General features: G+C 39.6%; 1 protein-coding gene across 1 annotated transcript in view; it reads right to left on the minus strand.

Moving 5' to 3' along the window:
• Positions 1–10,451, minus strand: part of OLA1 (Obg like ATPase 1) — a 158,613-nt gene extending 148,162 nt beyond the window's left edge. Inside the window, exons 1-2 of the mRNA XM_037151281.2 lie at positions 10,314–10,451; positions 8,903–9,003 (exon numbers count right to left, since the gene is read on the minus strand). Coding sequence (XP_037007176.1) covers positions 8,903–9,003 — 101 coding nt within the window. The 5' untranslated portion in view covers positions 10,314–10,451. The remainder of the gene's footprint in view (positions 1–8,902; positions 9,004–10,313) is intronic.
• Between the last annotated feature and the right edge of the window lie 13,796 nt (positions 10,452–24,247).

Genomic DNA, 24,247 nt, shown 5'->3' on the forward strand with positions numbered 1-24,247 from the left:
GGATTTGGAGGAAACTCGGAAGACCTAAAGAACACAAACAGAACCCTCAGGATATTTCTCCCCAGAGGGAAAACTACAAAAGTAAACAGTGACATAAATTGGCTACTCTTTATACCTTACTCCTCTTCCCACAAAAACAAATAAAAAGTGACACTTAAGTTGCCAGAACAGTGCATGTCCTTACTTATCTAAAATATAACTAAAATATTGTATACCTGCAATGAAAATATTACAAAATAATGTTACAATAAAAGTACTTAAAATTTAAATATATTAACTCACCCAAACACTTATAGAACACTTCTATCTTTTTGGAAGAGGGAGGGGACAGAACAACTGCAATTCTAGTTTTGTATATTGTAGCTAAAAAAGACCTGCTCATTGCTATTACCACAGTCATAGTAACTGCAATATAAAAAGACTGCATGGAGTTTATGGAGTTATTTTCAAATTTATGGCTGTTATTAAGTATAGCATTTTTTTACCATCTAAGTGGACAAAAATATGTTTTATAAAAAAGAAAAAAGTTGATCCCTTCAATCATATCTTATGGTAGAAATATAGTAAAAGAAAGTCCCATTATCTCTTAGGCCAAAAAACTTCTTACATACAAACTAGACTTGGAAGGCAAATCTCCATTTTCACAGATGATCTTATCTTGGATTTTAAATTTCATAAAGTCATCTGTATCTTTCAATCACTTTGTAAGTACAAAAAAGTAAAAAGAAATAAAGAATAAAATTTTTTCTAAGGATTTTTACTATAGACTTAGTAGCAAGTTAAAACATTTTGATCTATTCAAATCTATTAAAGAAAAGCCTTGCAAAAGCAAAGAATTTGAAAGTTTTGGCCTAAGCCATAAGTGTTAAAAGCCCATAAAGCTTTTGTGAAATGAGGATTTTACATACACACACACACATACATACATACATTTAGATCCCTTAAAGTTATTATTAAAGCTTGAAAGTAGAAGGTTCAAAATTGTAGCAATCTCTCTTTTGCCAAAAGAATGGGTTTACATAAGTATTATGTCAGCATTGATAGCATTAAAAAAAAGAGTGGCTAGACTTAATGTATGACCCCACCATTCAGAGTCTAAATACTCTATTCTTGATATTTTACTGTAATAAGTAAATCTGACCAAATAGGTGTTTTATGTATAGAATATGTATTGAGAAGTCAGGATATCAATTCAAATCCACAGCACTCTAAATTAACAACTTATAAAACACACGTGCAAAACATAAAAAGTAGAATGTTCTTTCAAAATGTTTTGAATATAGATATAACTGAATTGTTTTTTTTTTAAATGTATCTATCTACCAGATACAGAAATAAAATACAGATGACAGAAATAAATGCCAATGGGTGTATACATGGGTTAGTATAACCACATATATGTCCTGACAAGTGAGAGGGCCTAAGAGCATAGCACACCAGCAGCACATACCCTACCTAGAGCCCGGACCTTAGTTTCTAACCACCATTCTCCGGTAAAAGCAACCTAGGCTCCCTGGAGTCAAGGATGGGGCAGAAAACACACAGTTAGTCTGAAACATCTTGCAGTGTCAGAGAGTAAGAAAGTACTTTAAAAAAGAAAAATAATCATCAGAATATGTCAAAAGGACATAAGAGGCAACTTAATAAAGCTCCTGATGGCCAAAGCCAGAACAATTTGAGCAACAAAATAAACAGTACTGATAATATTGGGTTATAACCCAAAGAATAAAACAAAATTTAGTGAGCCCAAATAGAACTATATAAATAATTGAATAAATAACAAAATGTGGAGGGAAAGACAAATCTTCCTTATAGAAGAATTACAAATAATAAATGTAAAATAAATAAGAAAAGTAGAAAATCACCGTTAAAACACCACTAATAATTGCTGCAGGTAAAACCTACAGAGGAATGATAAAATTTGGTAGGGGAAACTTTAAAAAGAAATAGGACATTTGAATAGCCTCACAATATCTTTCTCCCATAATATTAATAAATTTACTCTGCTGGTGCTAACAAATGTCTACAAATTCTCTGATACCCCTTCCTTCAGGATATGGAGCTTAATTCCCCTCCCATTGAGAATGTCAAAGCTAAAATTCAAGACAAGGAGGGCATCCCACCTGACCAGGAATGTCTGATTTTTGTGGACAAACAGCTGAAAGATGGCCTCTCTCTCTGACTACAATATCCAGGAAGAGTCCACCATGTGCTTGGTGCTGCGCCTGCAGGAAGTCATCTTCCAGCCCTCCCTCCTCTGGTTTTCCCAGAAGTACAACTGTGACAAGGTCTGCTGCAAGCACCTGGCTGCACCCGAGCTGACAACTGATGCAGCCACACCAACAACTTGAGCCTCAAGAAGGTCAAAAGTAAGGCCCCTCCACCACCTGCTTGGCCAACAAGGTGGTCTCTTGCCCAAAACCCCTTCGCTCTGGGCCTCAATAAAGTTCCCCTTTCATTGACTAGAGCAGTTAAGAAAAAGGCCTCTGCAATACTTCCAGTAAGAAATAAATGAAGATGTGAAAAAAACAGATGGGTGCCCTGGCCAGATGCTTCAGTTGGTGTCATCTGGTACACCAAAAGGTTGTGGGTTCGATCTATGCTGGGGCATATATGGGAGGCAACCAACTGATGATTCTCTTTCACATAAATGAATGTTTCCTTCCTTCCTTCCATCTCTTTTTCTCTCTCCTCTTCCTTCCCTCCCTCCCTCTCTCTCCCCCCTTACTCTCTAAAAAATCAATAAACATATCCTCAGATGAGGATTAAAAAAATAGCCCTCACTGGTGTGACTCAGTGGACTGAGTGCTGACCTGAGAACCTAAAGGTAGCTGGTTCAATTCCCAGCCAGGGCACATGCCTGGATTTTGGACCAGGTCCCCAGTTGGGGGCGTGAGAGAGGCAACAGATAAATGTCTCTCTCACACATTGAGGTTTCTCTCACTCTCTTTTTCCCTCCCTTCCCCTTTCTCTAAAAGTAAATAAATAAAAACTTTTTCAAAAAACAGAAAAGAAAAATAGGTTTGGTACCCTACTGAAAAATACAATTTGGGAAAGATACAAAGATAAATCTCTCAAGTATCTGGATGGAAAGTAGTATTATTACCCAAATAGGGAATACAAGAGGCAATGAGCTCAGCGTTAGACATGTTGGGTGGAGACATTTAACTGAAGATATTCAGGGCAGAAGACACATGAACCTGGAACTCAGATGCAAACTGAGCAGAATGTGTAAATTCAGAAAACAGAAGTCAATAGATGATTAAAATCAGGAAAGGATGAGACTGCCTAGGGAGAAAGTATAAAAGAAGAGACAGCCAAGAACAGAAACCTATCATTAGGGAGCAAACACAGGAAGAATAGCGAGCATAAAAGGCTGAAGGAAGAGTAAGACAGGTGGGGAGTAACTGATAGTGTCAAATAGGGCAGACAGGTGAAGTTAAGGAAAGACAAAAATGAGTACCAGCTTTGGCATTCATGTCACTATTGCCTTTTGCTATAGTTCTATCAAAAGCAAACATTTTTAAAAGGCCTTAAATGACCTAAAAAAAAGTTAAAATATGCAATTTGCACCACCCTGTAACTTTACTTCCACATCAATTTCAAACTAGTTCGTGCATACGCTTTGCAAAAAAGAAGTTATTAACAATTGTAGATGAAAGATATTAAAATTAAAAATGTATAACTACAAAAGAAAAGTAGGATTCATCCCAGGGATAGAATAAACATAATTGTTTATTGTTTCTTGTATATAATGTACATATAATAAACATTACTACATATTAAAAATTAGTGGCTTGTCTGTATGTGAAATTTTTATAATCAAACATTTTAAAAAATCTAGCCAGCATGAAAAATAAATATATGCCAGTTACTTATTGAGCACTACTATATACTCAAGTTGTTTTTAAAAGCTTGCTAATCTATCCATTCAACATACATGGGAATCTCTGGCTCTCAATTTAACTCTATTGGCGCTTCAGGATGAAAATGTGATCAGCAGTATTTGCAGCCTAGAGAATAATCTTACTCCAGGGAGTTTCTTTAAGCAATCAAGAATGGAGCCTCTACCACAAGCTAAGAACCAGCCGGGAAGACTTCCTCAGGGCAACATAGAAACCATATTAGGAAATTAGTAAACTGCAGTGGATTAAAGACAGCCACAAATTTTTGCCACTTCTTCCATAAAGAGTCTATTCTCCCCTCCCTCCTTGTCTCTGAGCTGGTATCTCAACTTGTTTTGAGCAAAGAATGAAATAGAAGTGTGTTGTGCCAATGCCACACTTTCACTCTCTTGGGAACTAACCACCATACTACAAAGAAGTTGGGCTGGAAACCACTTGGAGAGAAAGAGGCCAGGGAAAGAAGGACAGAAATGCCCCCACACTTCCAGCCAACCCTGATAAGACCCCAGGCCTGTGGGTGAAGCCATCTTGGACCTTCTAGTACTGACTAGCCACCAGCTGAATGCAGCCACATGAGACATCCAAAGTGAGAAAGAATCATGAAATAAGAAATTGTTATTGTTTAGACCATGAACTTTTGGAGTGGTGTGCTACACAACAATAGAAAACTGAAACACTGAACATAACTATCTTGTGATTTTTTAAAAGCATTTCCTACAATGTTCTCCCTAAACAACAGTAAATAGCTTTTAAAGAATCTGTGGCCACAGTTATAAATAAATAAATAAATAAACAAATAAATATCATCAACATGTTTTAAAAAATCTGTGGTTGGTCTATGGCAAATTGGGAAAAGACAAGTTGTAGGAACAACCAAAGCACATTCCCAGAAATATTAATTAAGCAAAACAAGTACTCCCCTGGAACCGTTCCTGAGTGTTCAGAGTACACAGCTGTTCCCCAGTATCCATTCTTTCCTTCTTTTCAGAATTCTTAACATATGGCCATCAAAATAAAGACATTTCCTAGCCTTCCTTGCAAATAAATTCTGTGACTAAATCTAGACAAAGGGATGTTAGCAGAAGTTAGCAAAGGGATGGTGTGGCACTCAGCTTACAGGGAAAAAAGTCCCTAAGAGACTGCAGGCCAAGTCATTTGGCCTTTTGATGCTGGGATTCCCAGTTGTCTAGAATTGGAATTTATAACACCTTGAACCAGGAGAATAAAGGCCATACCTCTGAGATCTCTAAAGTAAATTGAAAGCAGCTAGGATTCCTGAGGACTTCATACAGTAGAGTCAACACACCAATCTGACTATAAAATTCACTTTTACATAAAAAAGAAATTTCTGTTTAAACCAAGGTTACTTAGGGTTTTCCAACATTCTCAGTTGAACCTAATCCTATCTCATGGGTGGTAGCAACAAGAAGAGCTGTCCAGTGACACAGTAAAGAAGTCTGAAATATCAAAATCTAGTTTCTCGACCAAACGCAATATAATGAAAGAAAGATAGTCTTTTAAACAAATGGTGCTGGGAACAACTGGACATCCACACGCAAAAAAAAAAAGAATCTAGATATCGACCTTTCACACTTCACAAAAATTAACTCAAAATGGATCAGACCTAAACATAAAATCCAAATCTACAACTGTTAAGGGCCCTGGATGGGTAGTTCAGTTGGTTAGAGCATCCAGATACGCCGAGGTTGCAGGTTTGATCTCCGGTCAGGGCACATATGAAAATCAACCAATGAGTGCATGAATAAGTTGAAAAAACAAATCTATGTTTCTCATTCTCTCTCTCTCTCTCTCAAATCAAAAATTACAACCCATAAGACCTAGGAGAAAAATCTATAGCAATGACTTTTTAGATACAACACCTAAGGAATCATCCATGAAAGAACTAATAGATAAACCAGACCTCATTAAAATTAAAAACTTCTGCTCTGTGAAAGACTAATCAAGAGACTGAGAAAACAAGCCACAGACTAGGAGAAAATATTTGCAAACACCTACTTGAAAAAGAATTGTTATCCAAAATATACAATGGACTCTTAAAATACAACAATAAGACAAACAACACAATAAAAAAAATGGGCCAATACCTCAACAGACACCTCACCAAGGAAGATATATTAATACAAATGGCAAATAAACATGTAAAAAGATGCTTCCCATCGTATATCATCAGGGAAATGCATACAAGAACAACAACGGGGCAGTACCACACAACTTTCAGTGTGGCCAAAATCCAGAACAGTGGAAACACCAAATGCTGACAAGGATCTGGAGCAACAGATCCATTCACCGCTGTTGGGAATGCAAAATGGTGTAGACACTGGAATTTCTTACAAAACTAAACATAGTTTTACCATGCAATCCAGCAATCCTGCTCCTTGGTATTTACTCAAACAAGATGAAAATGTATGTCCATGTGAAAACCTGTACATGGATGTTTACAGCAGTTTTATTCACATTCATATTACCAAAACTCGGAAGCAACAAGAAGTCCTACAGTCAGTGAATGGATAAACTACAGCATACCCAGTCAGTGGAATATTATTGAGCACTAAAAAGAAATGAACGATGAAAGCTATGAAAAGCATTTAAGCTATGAAAAGACATAGAGGAAACAAATGCACATTACTGAGTGAAAGAAGCCAATCTGAAAAAGCTACGTACTATACGATTTCAACCACATGACATTCTGGAAAAGACACACCAATGGAAACAAAAGATTAATGGTTGGGGCAAGGTGGGTGAACAGAACACAAAGGATTTTTAGGGCAGTGAAACTACTCTGTATGATACTATAATGGTGGGTACATGTAGCATTATACATTTGTCCAAACCCATAGAAGGTACAACACCAAGAGTGCACCCTAAGATAAAGTATGGACTTTTAGGTGACTATGATGTGTTAACACAGTTTCATCAATTGTAACAAATGTACCACTTCGCCAGGGGATGTTTATAATAGGGAAGGCTATGCATGTGTAAGGGCAGGCAGGACACCGGAAATCTCTGCACCACCCCTTCAATTCTGCTGTGAAACTAAAACTGCTCTAAAAAACGAATTTTTTTTAAAAAGTAGTTATTTTACAAAGCAGCCTCCAAGGCTCCCACCTATAATAACACACTGGCCCAAGAAGAGGTAATTTACAAAGGGTCACCTGGGTAAGAAAAAGCAGAACACATCTAGAAACCAAGTACTCATACCCTGGGTATATTCACAACCAAACACAATTGCCAAAATTCATCAAACTGTACATTATTAAAATGAGTGAATTCTACTATTTGTAAAGTATACCTCAATAAAATGGGGGGGTAAGAATGGGTGAGAGGAGTATTTAAATGCATAAACAGCACAGTTATACTGGATAATGAATTAGGTTATTCCCATATACATTGATTTTTATTATGCTTTACGACTAAAAACCATATATACTTCTTAAGATGGCCCATTTCCAAACAGTCCCATTTAAAGTGAAGCTGCACTGACTTCAGTGACTCTAAATTAAGAGATGCTCATATCTAAAAACTATGTCTTGTTTACAGGTGCAATAGAGCTGACTACACACATAATGACTGCATTTTGCTTTCAAGGTTACTGACAGCACCCTACCGTATTTTGCTTAATTATTATTTTTTGCTTACACTGTATTTTCACACTATTTCTTTTTACTTTGCAAGCATCCTATATCACAGCAGGAAACCCCTTCAAAATGCAAACCTCTCCAGCTTCAGGAGAGAAATTAGGACAGCCACACTTGTTTATGTCTTACACTACAAAAATTTAAGAACTGCCTTACTTGGTCATACCATGCTCCATTCACTAACCAATCTCTATGACAGGGGCTTCAAAGGGCTCTTTCCACATGAAAGAACATGGTGTCCTACTTGCCACCAATCTAAAAGCCTAAAGCACATGTCAAAATACTTTCACTCACCTTAATAAATCCATATTGGACCTACTACCCATTAGCACACCCTAATCACTCTGGAAATGCTTTATATTTTAAAGTTAATAAAAGGTATTAAAGTAGAAGGGCAAGTAAGGAAAAAAGTAGACTGAACATGCAAGTTGCAAGTGTGTAGATTTATATGATAAACATCACATATATTTCCTATCACTGTTTTATTTGCAATAATTCACTTTTATTTTAAACATTATGAAACTCAAATTTTTGCTCTCACATCTTTTCAGATTTAGCTAGTTTATAACAAATACCCTTTATCTAGCAACTTCCAGTGTTAAATTTAAAATTGTCAACTCCTTCTCCAACAAAGATTTAACCTTCCAATCCCTGATTTCCCAAATATATAATCAAATTTATAATGAGGCTTTTAAAACTATTTCCTAAAGTATCCTATTGCACGGCCTCTGGTAGCCAGCCTAGGTAGGTAGCCTACATAGCCAGTCAGCACCAAAATCAAATTTAAACTAGTCCATTTCCACTTAAATTCAATACTGTGTATCTCCCAACAGTGTTTTAAGCAAACAGCTAATCAGATTCAATTTGATGTTTTAACTCTATTGCTTCTTCCTCTGAGTTGAAGCAAAGCAAAGAATATAACTAACTCACCCTGGCTGGTGTGGCTCAGTGGACTGAGCGCCAGCCTGCAAACCAAAGGATCAGTGGTTCCACTCCCAGTCAGGGCACATGCCTGGGTTGTGGGCCAGGTCCCCAGTAGGGGGCCATATGAGAGACAACCACACACTGATGTTTCTCTCCCTCTCTTTCTCCTCCTTGATACATCTGTCTAAAAGTAAATAAAGTCTTTAAAAAAAGAATATAAGTAATTCCAGTCTCAATATAGTAACCATATAGGAAACCAAAAATGCAACTAAACAAAGCCTTGTTTTGCAACATATTAATATTCCAGCTTCCTAAACTCTTTCCATTTAAATTTTAATTACCTCACGAGTTCCCATATCTACAACAGGAGACAAAATATTTGCAAAAGAAAAATGAGGAAAACCAACATTCACCTACCCAACATTTGGCAATCCAACAATACCAATTTTCAAGGAGGTTCCAAATCTTCCAATGATTGGGGGTGGTTTAAGTCCATCACCTCCCTTTTTGGGGGGCATCTGAAATGTCAAAACAAACACATATAAAGAAAATTTTATTATCCCCATCAACCAAGAATGTATTTCATCATATAAAATATATTATTGAATAATAGATTAAGAATAAAGCATACTGTGCATATCAATTGAAAACTGACACAACTAAATCCAAAAAACAAAAAATTTTCAACAGACAAAACATTTTTTCAACAAACAAAAAATTTTTAAGTTCTACAAAGAGATCCCATTCTGATAGTTGTCAAAGCAGTCACTCCTGAAAAGTCCTGGAAAGCCTGATCTGAAAATATGTGGCATCGTTACGTCAAAAATAAACTTAAAAAATAACTGCCAACCTTCCATCCAGACTGTTTACAAAACACCTTATTTCTTAATCTGCCATAAAGTTACGAGTGAAAACCTTAGGAAACAAGAGCACAGATGAGAGTCAAAGACAATCTATCCTAGTACCACCAGTAACCAAGTCACCTACACCAAACCATCCTCTTTTGGGGGAACTTGTTTCTCATTTGCCCCACAAGCACCACTTTTCACATGGATGAACCAGCTGATATTAAGGGCTTTCCAACCAAGTCTCTCCCAACTTTGGCACTGTAGGTATACTACTCATAAGCAACCTCCGGAATCTACACTCTTATTTCTAGCTGTAAATGAATCCATTAACCCTTTTTTATTTACAAGTCGAACTTTCCCAGTCCCCGTGCATCTGGCTCCAAGCTCCTCCATGCAGAATTAATCCCACTTTACCCCTGCAACCTGAATTCATGAAGACTGTCAGCCTCACGATTTATAGACTGGGAACTAAAAATGTCCCTGTCTTGTGGATCCACTGAACCTCCTGGGGCCACGCTGAGGCCCTGCTCGCTAAGTGATATTCCAGCCTTTGATCCCTGACCGAGGGCCAGGGATCTCCCTTCCCAGGGTCTTAGCTAACTCACACCTGTTCGCGGCTAAAACCCAGGCCTCCGAAGCACGGCGGCCAAGAGCAGAGCCTCTCTAGTCCTCTGGCCTCCTGACGAAGAATGACTGGCCGCCCAGCCAAAGCGGGCCCCTACCCAACATCTTCCCCGCTGGACTGGGCCTCTGGCCGGCCAGGGAAGCTTTCCCCGGAACCTGCCGGCATGAGGCGTGGGCCGCTGTGAGGACTCGCGGCCTACTCCGAGAGCGCCTCATTCATCCACACACCCCACGCCGCCTGCTGCCCTCCCTCCACCCCGCCGCCCGGCCCTGGCCTGACACTGGCCTCAGAGCAACAGCCCGGGGTGCCGTAGATGCGGCGGGGAGCGCGTCCCCAGCCTCCCAAAGGGTCTCACCGTGCTCGGGGCCGGGGGTGACACGGGGTCCCAGAAACACCAGCAGATGGGTCGCACCGACAGCCGGAGGCGGGGAGGAAGGAGGAGTGAGCGCAGGCCCAGCCCCTCCGCGAAGCGGGCACGCACGACGGCGGAGCTGCAAATCTAGCCGGCCGGGCACTCGGCCGCGCGTGCGCGCAGGCGGCGCGCTCCGCCCCTCCCCGCTCACTCAGCCCATTGGTTCGACCAGCGGGGAGGCGGGAGTAGGGTGGGAGGAGCCGCACGCGCTAGCTGGGGCAGGAGCTAAAGTAGGAGCCGAAGGTGGCCTTCTCTGCTCCTTGGGACTTGTGTCCTCCGCTGGTGGGACTCGGAGTCCTCAGCACGTGCGACTTATCAGCCTTGGTTTTCCGCTTCTTTCCGGGAGCCCTCCCGATATTCCCCGCACATGCTCGCTGGCCAGCTTGCACTTCCACACTTTACCCACTGGACATCGGAGTACCCTCTCCCTGATCACCTGCCTGCTGAGAGACAAGTCACCTGAGGTCTGGTGAACTGCCGCTCCATCCCTGCTTGGACTCCTACCGACTTCTTGGACACCACAGTCCTAGGCCTCCTCTTTTATCTGACTTTCGTCAGTTAATCCGGATGGTGAGAAGCAGCTAAATAAACTTTCTTAAGGGAAAAGGTGAGTAAGGGAAGCTTATGATCTAAGGATTCCTTCATCACCTTATCCTTCAGGCAATTTTCAGGGATTGGACCCCAGAATGCATTTAATAGAGCAATAGACCTAATTCATCCCCCCACACACACACACTTCCGCCCCCGCCCTTTTACTTTGGATGGTGAAGAGCAAGGGGCCTCTAGAATTTGGGAAGCGTAATTTCCAGTCTGGATTCCACTACTCATTAGCTGTGTGAACCTGGATGATGTATCTCTCTCACATGATGTTTCACTACCTCTCTTTCTCCCTACCTCTCTTTCTCCCTCCCTTCCCCCCTCTCTAAAGTTAATAAATAAAATATTCTAAAAAAAGAATTAGTGAGAAAAATAGAATATTAAGAATTAATGCTAATGCCAAGCCTTGGGCCTTTTGCATAAAGGTAAGTCTAGTACCTGTTGGACTCAGTGATTAAGTGAAGACTAGAAAAAACAATCAGAAGTGATCTAGAATAAAAATTGATTGAAAGATTTCTATCAGGGGGAATAAGACAGGTCAGCTCAACATAAGGTGGAGCTGAGGAAAGATTGAGTTGAAAAAAAGTAGCCCAAACCCATTTTCACTCTTTGTGGTTATTAGCCTTTCAGAAATTTTCTTTCCTTCACAGGCTTCAGCCAATACCAGGGACCAAGTGTAACCAGAGGTCACAAAGTATCTAGGAAGTGTTTTGGAGTCAGTAATTTATCCCATAGAGAGTAGCTCATTAGAAATCCAGAGATTTACTGATTCTATAGCTAAAGGACAGGAGACAGCAAGAGGAAACAGAGCGATAGGCAGGAAAGGCAGAAAATAGGAGTAGTGACACATTCACCATGGGTTTGCAGGGCTTGACTACAACTGTTGGTCAGCCTTGTCCACATCTGTTACAGGTTAAACAGATAATAATAGTTATAACTACAGTAAAAGGGAAATTGAGTCTCGATAATAATTTTTCAGGAAAGGGAAAAATATGTATCCTGGGGGCTGGTGGAATTGCAAAGATGTTGGTCAAAGGGTACAAACTTGGACGGGAGATAAGTAAGTTCTGAGGATCTAACGCATAGCATTGTGATTATAGTTAACAATACTGAACTGCTGACAGTTGAACAATGATGGGGTTGGGGCGCTGACCTGCTGTATATTTGAAAGTCCACATATAACTTTTGACTTCCCCAAAACTTACCCATGTCTACGGCCATACCACCCTGAACGCACCCGATCTCGTCTGATCTCGGAAGCCAAAAACTTACCCACTACTAACCTGCTGTTGACCAGAAGCCTTACCAGTAATATAAGTAGTCGACTAACACATATATTGTATGTTATATGTATTATATACTGTATTCTTATAATAGAGCAAGCTAGAAAAAAGTTAAGAAAATCATAAGGAAGAGGAAATACATTTACAGTAGTTAGAAATATCTGCATAAATGAACTCACACAATTCAAACCCATGTTGTTCAAGGGTCAACTGTATTATATACTTGAAAAGTGCTAAAGGACTAGATCTCAAATGTTCTCATCACCAAAAAGAAATTATAAATGTGTGAGATGATGGAGCTGTTAGCTAATACCATAGTAGTAATCACATTGCAACATACAAGTTTATCAAATCAACACATTGTATACCTTAAACATACATAATGTTATATTTTAAGGATATCTCAGTTTTTTTAAAAAGTAAGTACCCTAGGGGGTAGGATTGAGGGTGAGAGGTGGGGGTGGGTAGTGCGAGGTAATGTGGTGGTGGGAAAATGGAAACAACTGTATTGAAACATCAATGAAAAAAAATTTAAAGTAAGTACCCTATATAGTTATTAAATGACATTTTTTTGTTACCTGTGTCAAATTTTTTCTTTCTCTACACTAAGCTTTATATCATATCCAGTATCCAAAAAATAGTTCCATATATTTAGAATAGCCTATTCATCACTTTTTAGTATTGTTTATATACAATTATTTTCTTGAGTACCTACTCCATGCCAGGCATTGCTCTAGGCTTTGGAACAGTGAAGAACAAGGAGGGCTCCTTGCCCTCAAGGAGCTTATAGTCTAGGAGAAAGAACAAACAAGTAATTACACAAATAACTGTCTGAGAACCTGGTAAAAATCTATAGGATACCTAAGTACTCCGATTACAATTTGAAGATCTAAAGTAAATGACCTTGATTTTCGCTTGCTCTCAAGACTTCTTATATTATGTCCCATGCAGTGCTTAATCACCTCCTTTCCCTGTTCCATTACCAGCAGTACTCAAACCCTGTCAGGCATCAGCAAAGCAGATTGTTAATTTTCCCTCTTCTACTTGACAGATAATGATTGAATTTTGACCATAAGTTACCTGTGAAGTAAAACATGTTTAATCAACTGCTCTCGATCTAGAATTGCTCACAGAATTTGAAAGAAGGCTGATTGACTAAAGAGTCACTTATCATCACAGAAAATACTAGAGTTTTGTTATCTAAAATCTATTGTAATTCATGCATAAAGATGTAGAGATTCTTAAAAGAAATTTTTACATCTATTTTTGTAGAGGAAACATGAAAAGACATATGATAATCTAGAAAAGTAAATGTATTATTAAAGTATCATCTAGGATGCTTTTAGCTGCAAGTAACAAATTCTAATTCAATGGAAATTTATGCTATGTAACAAAGTCTAGAGAAGGAGAACTTCAGGATTGAGAGATTCAGTAGCTTAACACTGTGTTCAAGGATCCTGGTTCTGTCATATCAAGACTTTTGTCTTCTCCAAGTTTCCTCTGGTTTCCTCCTCAGGCTAACAGCAAGCAGGCTGCTGTAGCAGTTCTATGCAACACATCCAGAAATGGCAATATTCAGAGGTAATGGGTTTGCAGGGGCAAGAAATCATCTCTTCCTGTAACTCTTAGAAAAAAGAAAACATGTTTTACAAACACTACAGTGGACTTCTTCCATTGTAGAAAAGATTCTCACGCTTATACCTAAACCAAACACTGGCAGGGAAAATGGTGTTGCTTTGAGACCATTAAGCCCACCCTTACAGCTAGAGAACAGATCAACTTTCTCTGCAGCACATGGCTATGTGGGATACACGTGTGTCTGAGCAAAATTAGGGTTGTATAAGAAAAGGTCACCAGCTGTGTCCACTGTACCTCCTGAACTATTTTCTTAAGATTTTACTTACTTATTTTTAGAAAGAGGGAAGGGGAGGGAGAAAGAGAGGGAGAGAAACATGGATGTGTGAGAGATACATTGATCTGTTGCCTCTGTCACGCCCCCAGCTGGTGACATGACCTGCAACCCAGGCATGTTCTCTGGCTGGGAATTTAACTGGCGACCTTTCAGTTCACAGGCTAGCACTCAATCCACTGAGCCACACCAGCCAGGGCTACTACTGAACTATTTTTTTCAAGATAACAACTTGAGCACAGTGTCATAATTCTTAAAGTTGTCATTGTCTTCCTGGCCAGTGTGGCTCAGTTGCTTAAAGTATCATCCTGTGGGCTCAGATTTGATTCCCACTTGGGGTGCATGGCTGGGTTATGGGTTCAATCCCTGGTTGAGGCACATACATGAAGGCATCAGTGTTCATCTGTCACATCAATGTTTCTCTCTCTCTCTCTCTCTGCATCTCTTTCTTTTCCCTCTCTCTAAAGGCAATGAACAATGCCTTCAGGTGAGTATAAAGAAAATTGGTGTCATTGGTGGTCATCTGGTATGATTGCAATATAATAAATGTTGGCACACCTTTTAAATTCATTTAAAAAACACTGAAGAAAATTGATGATCTTATAACATTTCATGGTGTTATAAAATGAAAGCATGTGAAAATAATATTTATATTAATCTTTATAAGATACTTAAAACTTTAGTCATGGAGAGGGAAGATTACTAACCAAAATATGTTATAAGAGTCCTGTCAATTGAACTGGAAATTGGGGGATCTCATACACAGGCCTAGGTCACCAAACTCATGGCCTCTCAGATTAGTAGCAGCTCAGCATAACATTTCATCTTCATTGCAGCTTTGAACCTATGTTCATTTCAAAGGATATTTGTGCTAGTCAGGATAGACTAAATTACAATACACTAACAGACAACTCCATAATTTCAAAAGATTCATGGAGTAAAAGTACTTACTCAAGTCTACTGGGCATCTGCCAGCTGTCTGTGAACTGGCTTGGCACTTTAGGGCTGCTTCGGTCTCAGTCCTTCCATATTGAAGTGCCCCCCACACACATTTCATTGGCCAACTCACATGGACACAGCTAATTTCAAGGGGCAGGGAATCCTGTATCCAAAAGTAGAAGGAGGTATTATAGAGTACTAATACCTGGCACAATATTTACAATAGATTCACAAATACATTCCATGAAGGACATTCTTTCCTAAATCAATTTGCTATTTTCAATATATGAAACAGTCAAAGCTGCCCTTCTAGTATGATTATTATTAAGAAGCCATGACTGATGTTACTTTGGTGGTACATACTCATCCCACAGCCCCTTCATTCTAAGATAGATCCATTCCCCTGGTTCTACTGAGGAGGTAGGCCTAAATCTTTCTATTTATAGTACATGAACTCTAGCTGCATCTGAGTGAATGGGGGTGGGTGAAAACCAGACCCAAGCTGGACAGTGAAGATTCTCTTTCTCTTGAGAAGTTGGTCTTTGGCCAGGGTGATAAATACTATTGACTACTTAAAAGGCACATGGAGTCAGGACTAGGCTGACACTTTCTTGACAAGTATAGATAAAGCTCTTTCTTTTTTTTAAATATTTTATTTATCTTTAGAGGGGAAGGGAAGGAGAGAGGGAGAGAAACATCAATGTATGGTTGCCTTTTGTGCATCCCCTGCTGGGAACTGGCCTGCAGGGAACCAGCCTGCAACCCAGGCATGTGCCCTGACTGGGAATCGAACTGCGATCGTCTGCTTCACAGGCCCATGCTCAATCCACTGAGCTACACCAGCCTGGGCTAATAAAGCTCTTTCAAAGAAAGAAAAACAAAACAAGCAGGTAGCAAAAAGGGTATGAAATTAACCATATGCTCCTTTAATCACAAACTCTAACTTTCCAGTTGCAGTCAAGTCCTAAAGCTCTGAATATTTTCTGACTTCAGGATCTGTGAGATAATCCTGTGTTTTACCAAGAATTGCCATTTTCCGTTTACACTGGTTTGCAGTGGGTTTCTTTTTCTTAGACAAACAGTGGTTGCAATAGCCAAAGCAAAGAAGAACTTTTCATACCCTAAAAATTATAAATGTATGTTAGAGGCACATTGGTCCAATGTTTCTCTAGCCCGTGGTTTTAAATTATAAGACATTATTTCCTGAAATGCGTTCAGTGGAACAATGACCCTCCATGCTGCTCTATGAAACACAGGATCTAGGATTAAGAAGTGCTACATCCCCCACTGAAAGTTGCTATTAAATGGTGATTTGGGAGTATTTTTTGTTGCATTATAAATCTGTTAAGAGTACCCTCTTTCTGCCCTGACTGGTGTAGCTCAGTTGGTTGGGCGTCATCCCTCAAAATGAAAGGTCGCCAGTTCAATTCCTGGTCAGAGCACATGTCTGGGTTGCAGGTTCAGTCCCTGCTCAGGGTGCCAAGGCACCTGATGGATGTTTCTCTCCCTCTCTTTTCCCCTCCCCTCCCCTCTCTCTAAAAATAAATAAATAAAATCTTTAAAGAGAAAATTAGTACTCTCTCCCCGAGTTATGTTAACAACTACCAAAAGACAAAAAATGAGTATTTAACAAGGAGAGAAAAAAAGTGAGTACCAACCCTAAGGAAGGCATTGCTCCCACTGGATGTCTCACTATCAGGATGAAATTGAGAATTATAATTGAGTCTCGTGCTTCATTTTACTCTGGATGAGAAAATGCCTTTTCGAGTGGAATAAAAGATCTTTAAAGAGTGGGATGAAGTATGTAGCTTTTCTTGAGTGATCCTGAAAAATTATTAAGGAACTTCCCTCCAGAAACTCTTTGGGATATCCTGTCTGCTAGATAGTAGGAGAACTCTCGATTAGGTTAGCCACTTTTTAAAAATATTACTCCTGTGCCTTATACCATCAATTTTCAATCTTTTCATCTCATGGCACACATAAAATAATTACTAAGATTCTGCAGTATACCCCAAAATATATTTTTTTGCTGATCTGACAAAAAATAGGTATAGTTTCGAGTCATTCACATCAAATGGCTATAGCTATGTTGGCTGTTGTGATTTGACAATCTGAGGGAAAAGAGGTCAGTGCCCCTGACTAAATAATCAGATATTGCATGTTTTAAAAATGCTTGCGGCCTATCAGTTGATAATTGCTGCTTTATACAAATCAACAGGTCTAAAACGACTGCTTAACACTTTGGCTTCCTGGCCAACAGAAGCAGTACCAGCTTAGGCTGGTGCTCCTTTATAGTAGAGCTAGATTACAAAAAATGATCTAAGAATCAAGAGAGGAAGTAGGACCGTGCTCACAGTCAATTTCAAGGTCAAATGATTTCTTCTGCTTCTGCTTGTCCTAAGTGGTTTTTAGGTTAAGAGAATGAAAATTGTTATTAAATCCCTATTGTGTGCCAGGTACTGTGCTAGCCACCTTCCATTTGGGACCTAATTTACTTACTCTCTTTTGTATCACACCCATTTTACGCTAAGACATGAAGTTCATAAAAGGTTAGGTAATGTTATTACAGTCATTGTTAGTAGTTATCAGGCTATACAAAATCAACTGCATGTGACTCTGTAGTTTCTATGTAAATATGCTTGGTTTTGGTTTTTTTTTGACTGGAAATCTTCAAGACTTTTTATTTATTTTTTATTTTTTAATATATTTTATTAATTATGCCATTACAGTTGTTATATTCCCCCCTTCATTCCCCTCCACCCTGCACACCCCTCCCCCACCGTTCCCCCCTTTAGTTTCTGTCCATGTGTCACAAGTTCTTTAGATTCTATATTTCCCATACTATTCTTGCTCTCCCCCTATTTTCTATCTACCATCTATGCTACTTATTCTCTGTACCTTCTCCCCCCTTCTCCTTCTCCCACTCCCCTGTTGCTAACCCTCCATGTGATCTCCATTTCTATGGTTCTGCTCCTGATCTAGCTGTCCTCTTAGTTTGCTTTTGTTTTAGGTGTGGTTCTTAATAACTGTGAGTTTGCTGTCCTTTCACTGTTCATCTTTTTTATCTTCTTTTTCTTAGGTAAGTCCCTTTAACATTTCATATAATAAGGGCTTGGTGATCATGAACTTCTTGAATTTGATCTTATCTGAGAAGTACTTTATCTGTCCTTCCATTCTAAATGAAAGCTTTGCTGGATAGAGTAATCTTGGTTGTATGTCTTTGGATTTCATGACTTGAAATACTTCTTTCCAGCCCCTTCTTGCCTGTAGGGTCTCTTTTGAGAAATCCACTGACAGTCTGATGGGAACTCCTCTGTAGGTGACTGTCCCCTTATCTCTTGCTGCTTCTAGGATTCTCTCCTTCATTTTATTTTATTTTTTTAATATTTTATTTATTTTTCGAGAGAGGGGAAGGGAAGGAGAAAGATTGGGAGAGAAACATCAATGTGTGGTTGCCTCTCGTGAGTCCCCTGCTGGGAACTGGCCAGCAACCCAGGCATGTGCCCTGACTGGGAATCGAACCTCGACACTCTGGTTCGCAGGCCCGCGCTCAATCCACTGAGCTGCGCCAGCCAGGGCTTCTCTCCTTCATTTTAATCTTAGCTAATGTAATTATGATGTGCCTTGGTGTGTTTCTTCTTGGATCTAACTTCTTTGGGACTCTGAGCTTCCTGGATTTCCTGGAAGTCTATTTCCTTTGCTAGATTGGAGAAATTCTCCTTTATTATTTGTTCAAATAAGTTTTCCACTGGTGGCGGTTCCTTTCCCCCTTCTGGTACCTTTATAATTCAGATGTTGGAGCGTTTAAAGATGTCCTGGAGGTTCCTAAGTCTCTTCTCATTTTTTTGAATTCTTGTTTCTTCATATTTTCCTGTTTGGCCATTATTTTCTTCCTTCTGGTTCACTCCCTTGATTTGAGTCCCAGTTTCCTCTTCATCACTATTGGTTTCCTGGGCAATTCCCTTCATTTCAATTAGTTTAGCCTTCATATGTTCCTCTAATTTGTGACTATAATCAACCAGTTCTGTGAGCATCCTGATCACCAGTGTTTTGAACTGTGCATCTGAAAGTTTTGCTATTTCTTCGTTGCTTAGATTTATGGGCTCTGGGGCTTTGAGATCTTCTTGAGCCATTTTTGGTCTGTTCGCGCCTGTTAATTATGAGGAGCGGAGCCTTAGGTGTTCACCAGGGCGGCGCTGCCCAGGTCGCTGGGTTGTGACACTGAATTTGGGGGCGGGGTCAGAGCAGAGAAATGGTGGCCCCCTCTGCTGCCTCTTGCTTGCTGGGGCCTGCTCGGTCCCGTCATCTCACTGCCTACTCTCTCGCTGGTCTATCTGCGCATTAATGTGGGACCACAGTCAACCCGCCGCCCTGCACCCTCGCTGGGTACACCGTTCGTTCACTGGGTCGCTCACTGGGTCGCTCACTGGGTTGCTCACTGGGTCCGCCCGTTGCAACCCCACCCCTGGGATCCATGCACCTGACCAAGTTTTCCTGTGCAGCCCCACTCCGCCAGCTGCTGGCTTCACCCCTCTTACTGGTCAGACTGAAGAATTTGATTGTCAACTAGATGATATTTAAGTATTGTTAAATTTTAGGTGTGATAATATTATGTTTTTAAGTCATTTTCTAGATATAGAAGTATTTAGGCATGAAATAATAAAGAAATGCCAGAAATTTGCTTTTAGAAAAGAACAGGAGAAAAAATGGAAGAAGGGAGGGAAGACTAAATGATAGATATGGCAAAATGTTTGATAATTATTGAAACTGGTAGACCAGTAGTTCTCAAACTATGCACCACCCCAACCAACAGCAGTGTTATTTAAGAACTTGTTACAAATGCTAATTCTTGGGCCCACCCCAGACTCACTGGGTCAGAAACTCTGAGAACAGGACCCAGCAAATCTATGTTTTAACAAACCCTCCAGGTGGTTCTGACGCAGCTACAGTTTGATAACCACTATGCTAAACAAAAGGGATTCTGTCCAGTGTTCAATATTTTTTTTTTAGTTTCAGATCTTTATTTAAGCCCATGCTAATGTATTTACATTATAACACAAATATTCGTTGATCTTTCAGTCCCTAAATAATGCGTTACTGAATAACGAGCTAATTAACTCTCATTTTTAAGTCCTCAGGATCAATATGTAGAAATTGAATAGAAAGGGTAAAATTTTTTTTAAAGATTTTATTTATTTATCTTTAGAGGGGAAGGAGAGAAGGAGAGAAACATCAATGTATGGTTGCCTTTCATGCATCCCCTGCTGGGAACTGGCCTGCAGGGAACCAGCCTGCAACCCAGGTATGTGCCCTGACTGGGAATTGAACTGCGATTCTGTGGTTCGCAGACCTGTGCTTAATCCACTGAGCTATACCAGCCAGGGCCACAGTGTTCAATATTTTTTAGTATGTTTGAAAACTAATTATTTTTTAAAAGGATTAAAAAAACTAATTGTAGTATATGTGGTAGTCTGGAGTATATATGGTGTGTCCAACAGTTCATCATAGCATAGATGACCCTAAGAAGTGCATTATATGGCATGTGAACTCTCAGTCAAGCTGTTTAAAATGAAAAGTAGGGTAGTGTTTATCTGTGGTTCTCCTCGAAGGTGCCTTTCTAAGGCTTGGTTTTTTGTTTGTTTGGTTTTTTTCTCTAAGGCAGAGGGGCTTCTTTCCCTTTCATTCTGTCCTTTAACATGCATCCACTGAACCTAATGCTGTGCCACATATTCTGCTGAGGGATGGGGAAATGAGGGTAGATAAAATGCAATTGCTTGCTGCGATAGTGCCATAGCATAATGGGGGAAAGGGACAAAGGGATCACAGTGTAATAAGTGAGGGCTGAACTGGAGGTGAGTGAATGCAATATGCAACCAAGACTGAGGACGCCTGGAGGGCTTACTGGAGTGGGGGACACTGTGCTGAATTTAAAGACCGAGGTTAACTGAGTTGGGGAGAAAATGTCAGAGAAATCAAAAACACAACTCGCAAAATCACCAGTGGTAATAGCTGCAAACAGCTAGGGTAGAGCAAGGGGTTCATGGTGGTGGAGCCCTGCCTGCCAGACTCCTCACCGATGCCGTCTCCATCAATTTTTTTGTTAATGTACATAGTGAAAGTGTAGTAAAAGACCTATCAACTGGAAAAATAACCCTAAGAAGAGCCAGATTATAAAATTGTAAGTCTAAAGCAAGCAAATAAATGGAACAATTTTGAATAAAACCATTGCTCACGTTTATATAAAACTATACTGCTAAAGAGAATGCTTCGAGACCCTTTTATATAGAATTGTAAGCTAAATATAACTACCCAGTTATTTGTGAATAAATTGAAATGAGCTATCTTGGGAAAGTATGGAAATGTCACTATTCTTTACCCACAGATTCTGTGTTAGATATGGGGCTTTGAAGCAGATATTTCATGCTGCTTGAAAATTTTTTAATGTTAGTGTCCTAATCCACATTATTATTTTAAGTCAAAATCTCAGAAATGTTGTGCCTTTCAGATGAGATCAGGCACATTCAGGGTGGTGTGGCCATGAACTGTGTGCCTTTCATATGTAACTGTCTTCTATTGCATTTTATGTCTACGACACAAAAATTAACTTTAAAGAAAGTGTAATGTAGTGAATGGATTTTTGTCAGTTGGTTTGACAGCATTCAACCAACCAAAGATTTCATAAGGAGCAAGAACAAAAGATTTTTCCATAGAAATATAATAGAAAATTATTCTCCAAATAAACAATGAACATGTCTTTCTATTATTTGAATAATGCATGCTAAAAGAAGAAATTAAGTTCAATAAAAGTCTGTTGAGACAATGATAAAGCAAGAATTTGTCTGTCACTATATTAGCATTGTATGTAAAATTAGAATTTGTTGGGACTTAATATAAACAACGTTTCAGGAGTAATACCCTTTAAAATCACAAATTACATTGTTCTCTGTGTTACACTTAAAGCTTTCCTGTTATAAAATATTGGCGAGTGTCTTGATATATCGAGAAGAACACAGCCATTGAAGCCAGATAATCTAGACTTTAGTTCTGGTTTTACCACTTACCAGCAATATAATTTGGATTAGTTTGTTTATATCAGCCTTGGTTTCCTGATCTTACCATCATCTTCTTCACAAAGGTTTTGGAAGAATTAACAAAGATGGTATACGCAGTGGCAGGCAGGCTACCTGGCACAAGATGAGAACATTCTACAGATATTATTAGTTCTCTTCCCCTTACAGTCTTCTATCCAACCGAAACTTAGTGGCTCAACACAGTAATTTAGCATTTCTCACATTTCTGTGGTTTACCTGGGCTATTCTTCAAGTGGTATCAGTCAGGCCCTGGGATTACTAGAAGACCCCAAATGGTCTCACTCATTTGGCTGGCATTTGGTGCTAGTCAGCTGGGGTTGTTGGTTAGGGCACCTCAGGAGCTTGAGCACCTCAACAGTACTTTGCCCACATTCTATGGGTCAAAGTTAGTCTTGAGTCAAAAAAAGGGAAATAAGCTCCATGTCTTAATGTGAAGAGTGGCAAGTATATACAAGTAGAAGCATTTGGGAACAATTTTTGGAGACTAGCTCCTAGATCCACCATCTGGCCACAATCCACATTCTTCCCACATGCAAAATGTACCTACTCCTCAAAACCCCTAAAAGTCTCATACTCTTATGGCATCAGGTCAAAGTCTAGGATCTTGTCCAGTAAATAATGTCCAAGCGTAGATGTGGTCCAAAGCACTTCAGATGTGGTCTCTTGGGTGCAGCAGCTTGGCTGCAAAGCCCTCTGAACTAAAAGACACAGTATCTGCCCCACATGCATCCAACAACTCAATGGTGAAAAGGGGACAGGATTATCACAATAGACACTCCATTCAAAAAGATCAGGAGTTGAGGGTGTGGTAATGGGAGACTCATTACAGTCATCAGAACATGGTAATTCTCAAATTAGGCCAAGCACGTATTATTGCTATTCTGGAACTCTGAAATCAGAGAACGTTTATTGATGTGGGCCTAGTTCTGCTTGCTGGGAGTAGTTCTCTCAGATTCTCACACCTTTGGCTCTGCCCTCTGACTCATTCTTTTTCCATAGAAATGGTGTATGTTTACAACTGAGTAGCTTTCTCTGTTGCTTCTTGCCCAGAGAATGTTGGGGTCTCAGAAGCCCCTGCCAGTTTTAAACTCTATCCCTTCTGGCCATGCTTTAATAATTTCTCTTTTTTTAAACGATATATACCAAATAATAATCTACAGTAGATAAAAGCTGCACTCACCAATCTCTGAGACAGTCTTGAATTTAGAGTCAGGTGCTAGGGCACAATGTTTTTGATTCTCAGAAGGCCTTTTCTTAGAGGAAAAAAAAATTGCGAGTTGCACACTTAAAATTCATGGAGCTGGCAGCACCTTGGACTTGATCTTTGCCAGCAACATCCTGGCTTGGACTCTCTATATTCATGTTTCATCATATTCAGCTACAAGAAACCAATCGGTACTTGCAACATTCTGCCTGCAAATCTTCTTAGCCTTATTCACAAGTTCATTAAGTATGTTTTCTATCTTGTGTATTGCCTCAGTCAGCAGGATGGCTAGTCATTCCACCAGTACGTAACAAGGGTTGCCTTTTTTCCAGTATTCAATAACAATTTTATCACGGTCCTTCCGCCTTGCTTTTGTTTACAGATTCCTCAAGGCCCTTTCAGCCTCTGCCCTACAGCTCGTCCCAAAGCCAGCGCTACATGTTTTTAGATTTTTGTTACAATGCATCACAATTCCAGACTTCTATTTCTGACTCGGTTATCTATTGTTATATAAAAAAATCCTAAAATGTAGTGACTTAAAATGATTGTAGGCATAGTGGTTGGGTCTGGAACATATAAATGCTTATTAACTCACATATCTGGCTCAGTGTTCCGCCTTGTGATCTCTCTCTTAATATGACACTCCATCCTCCTTCTCCATACAGCTTCTCTCCAGCAAGGTAGTCTAGACTTCTTGTATGATGGCTCAAGGTGGAGGAAGTGAAGTGCCAGCCCTCTTAAGGCCTGAACTTGGAATTTCCAGAAAGCTATTTCTATTAAGTTTCTCTTTTATGGGGGGAAGGGAAGGGGGAGGAGCAAAGCAAGTCACAAGACCAGCTCAAATTAAATGAGAG

Source organism: Artibeus jamaicensis, unplaced genomic scaffold (genome assembly GCF_021234435.1).
Source record: "Artibeus jamaicensis isolate MK-2021 breed Jamaican fruit bat unplaced genomic scaffold, CSHL_Jam_final contig_391, whole genome shotgun sequence".
Taxonomy (NCBI): Eukaryota; Metazoa; Chordata; class Mammalia; order Chiroptera; family Phyllostomidae; genus Artibeus; species Artibeus jamaicensis.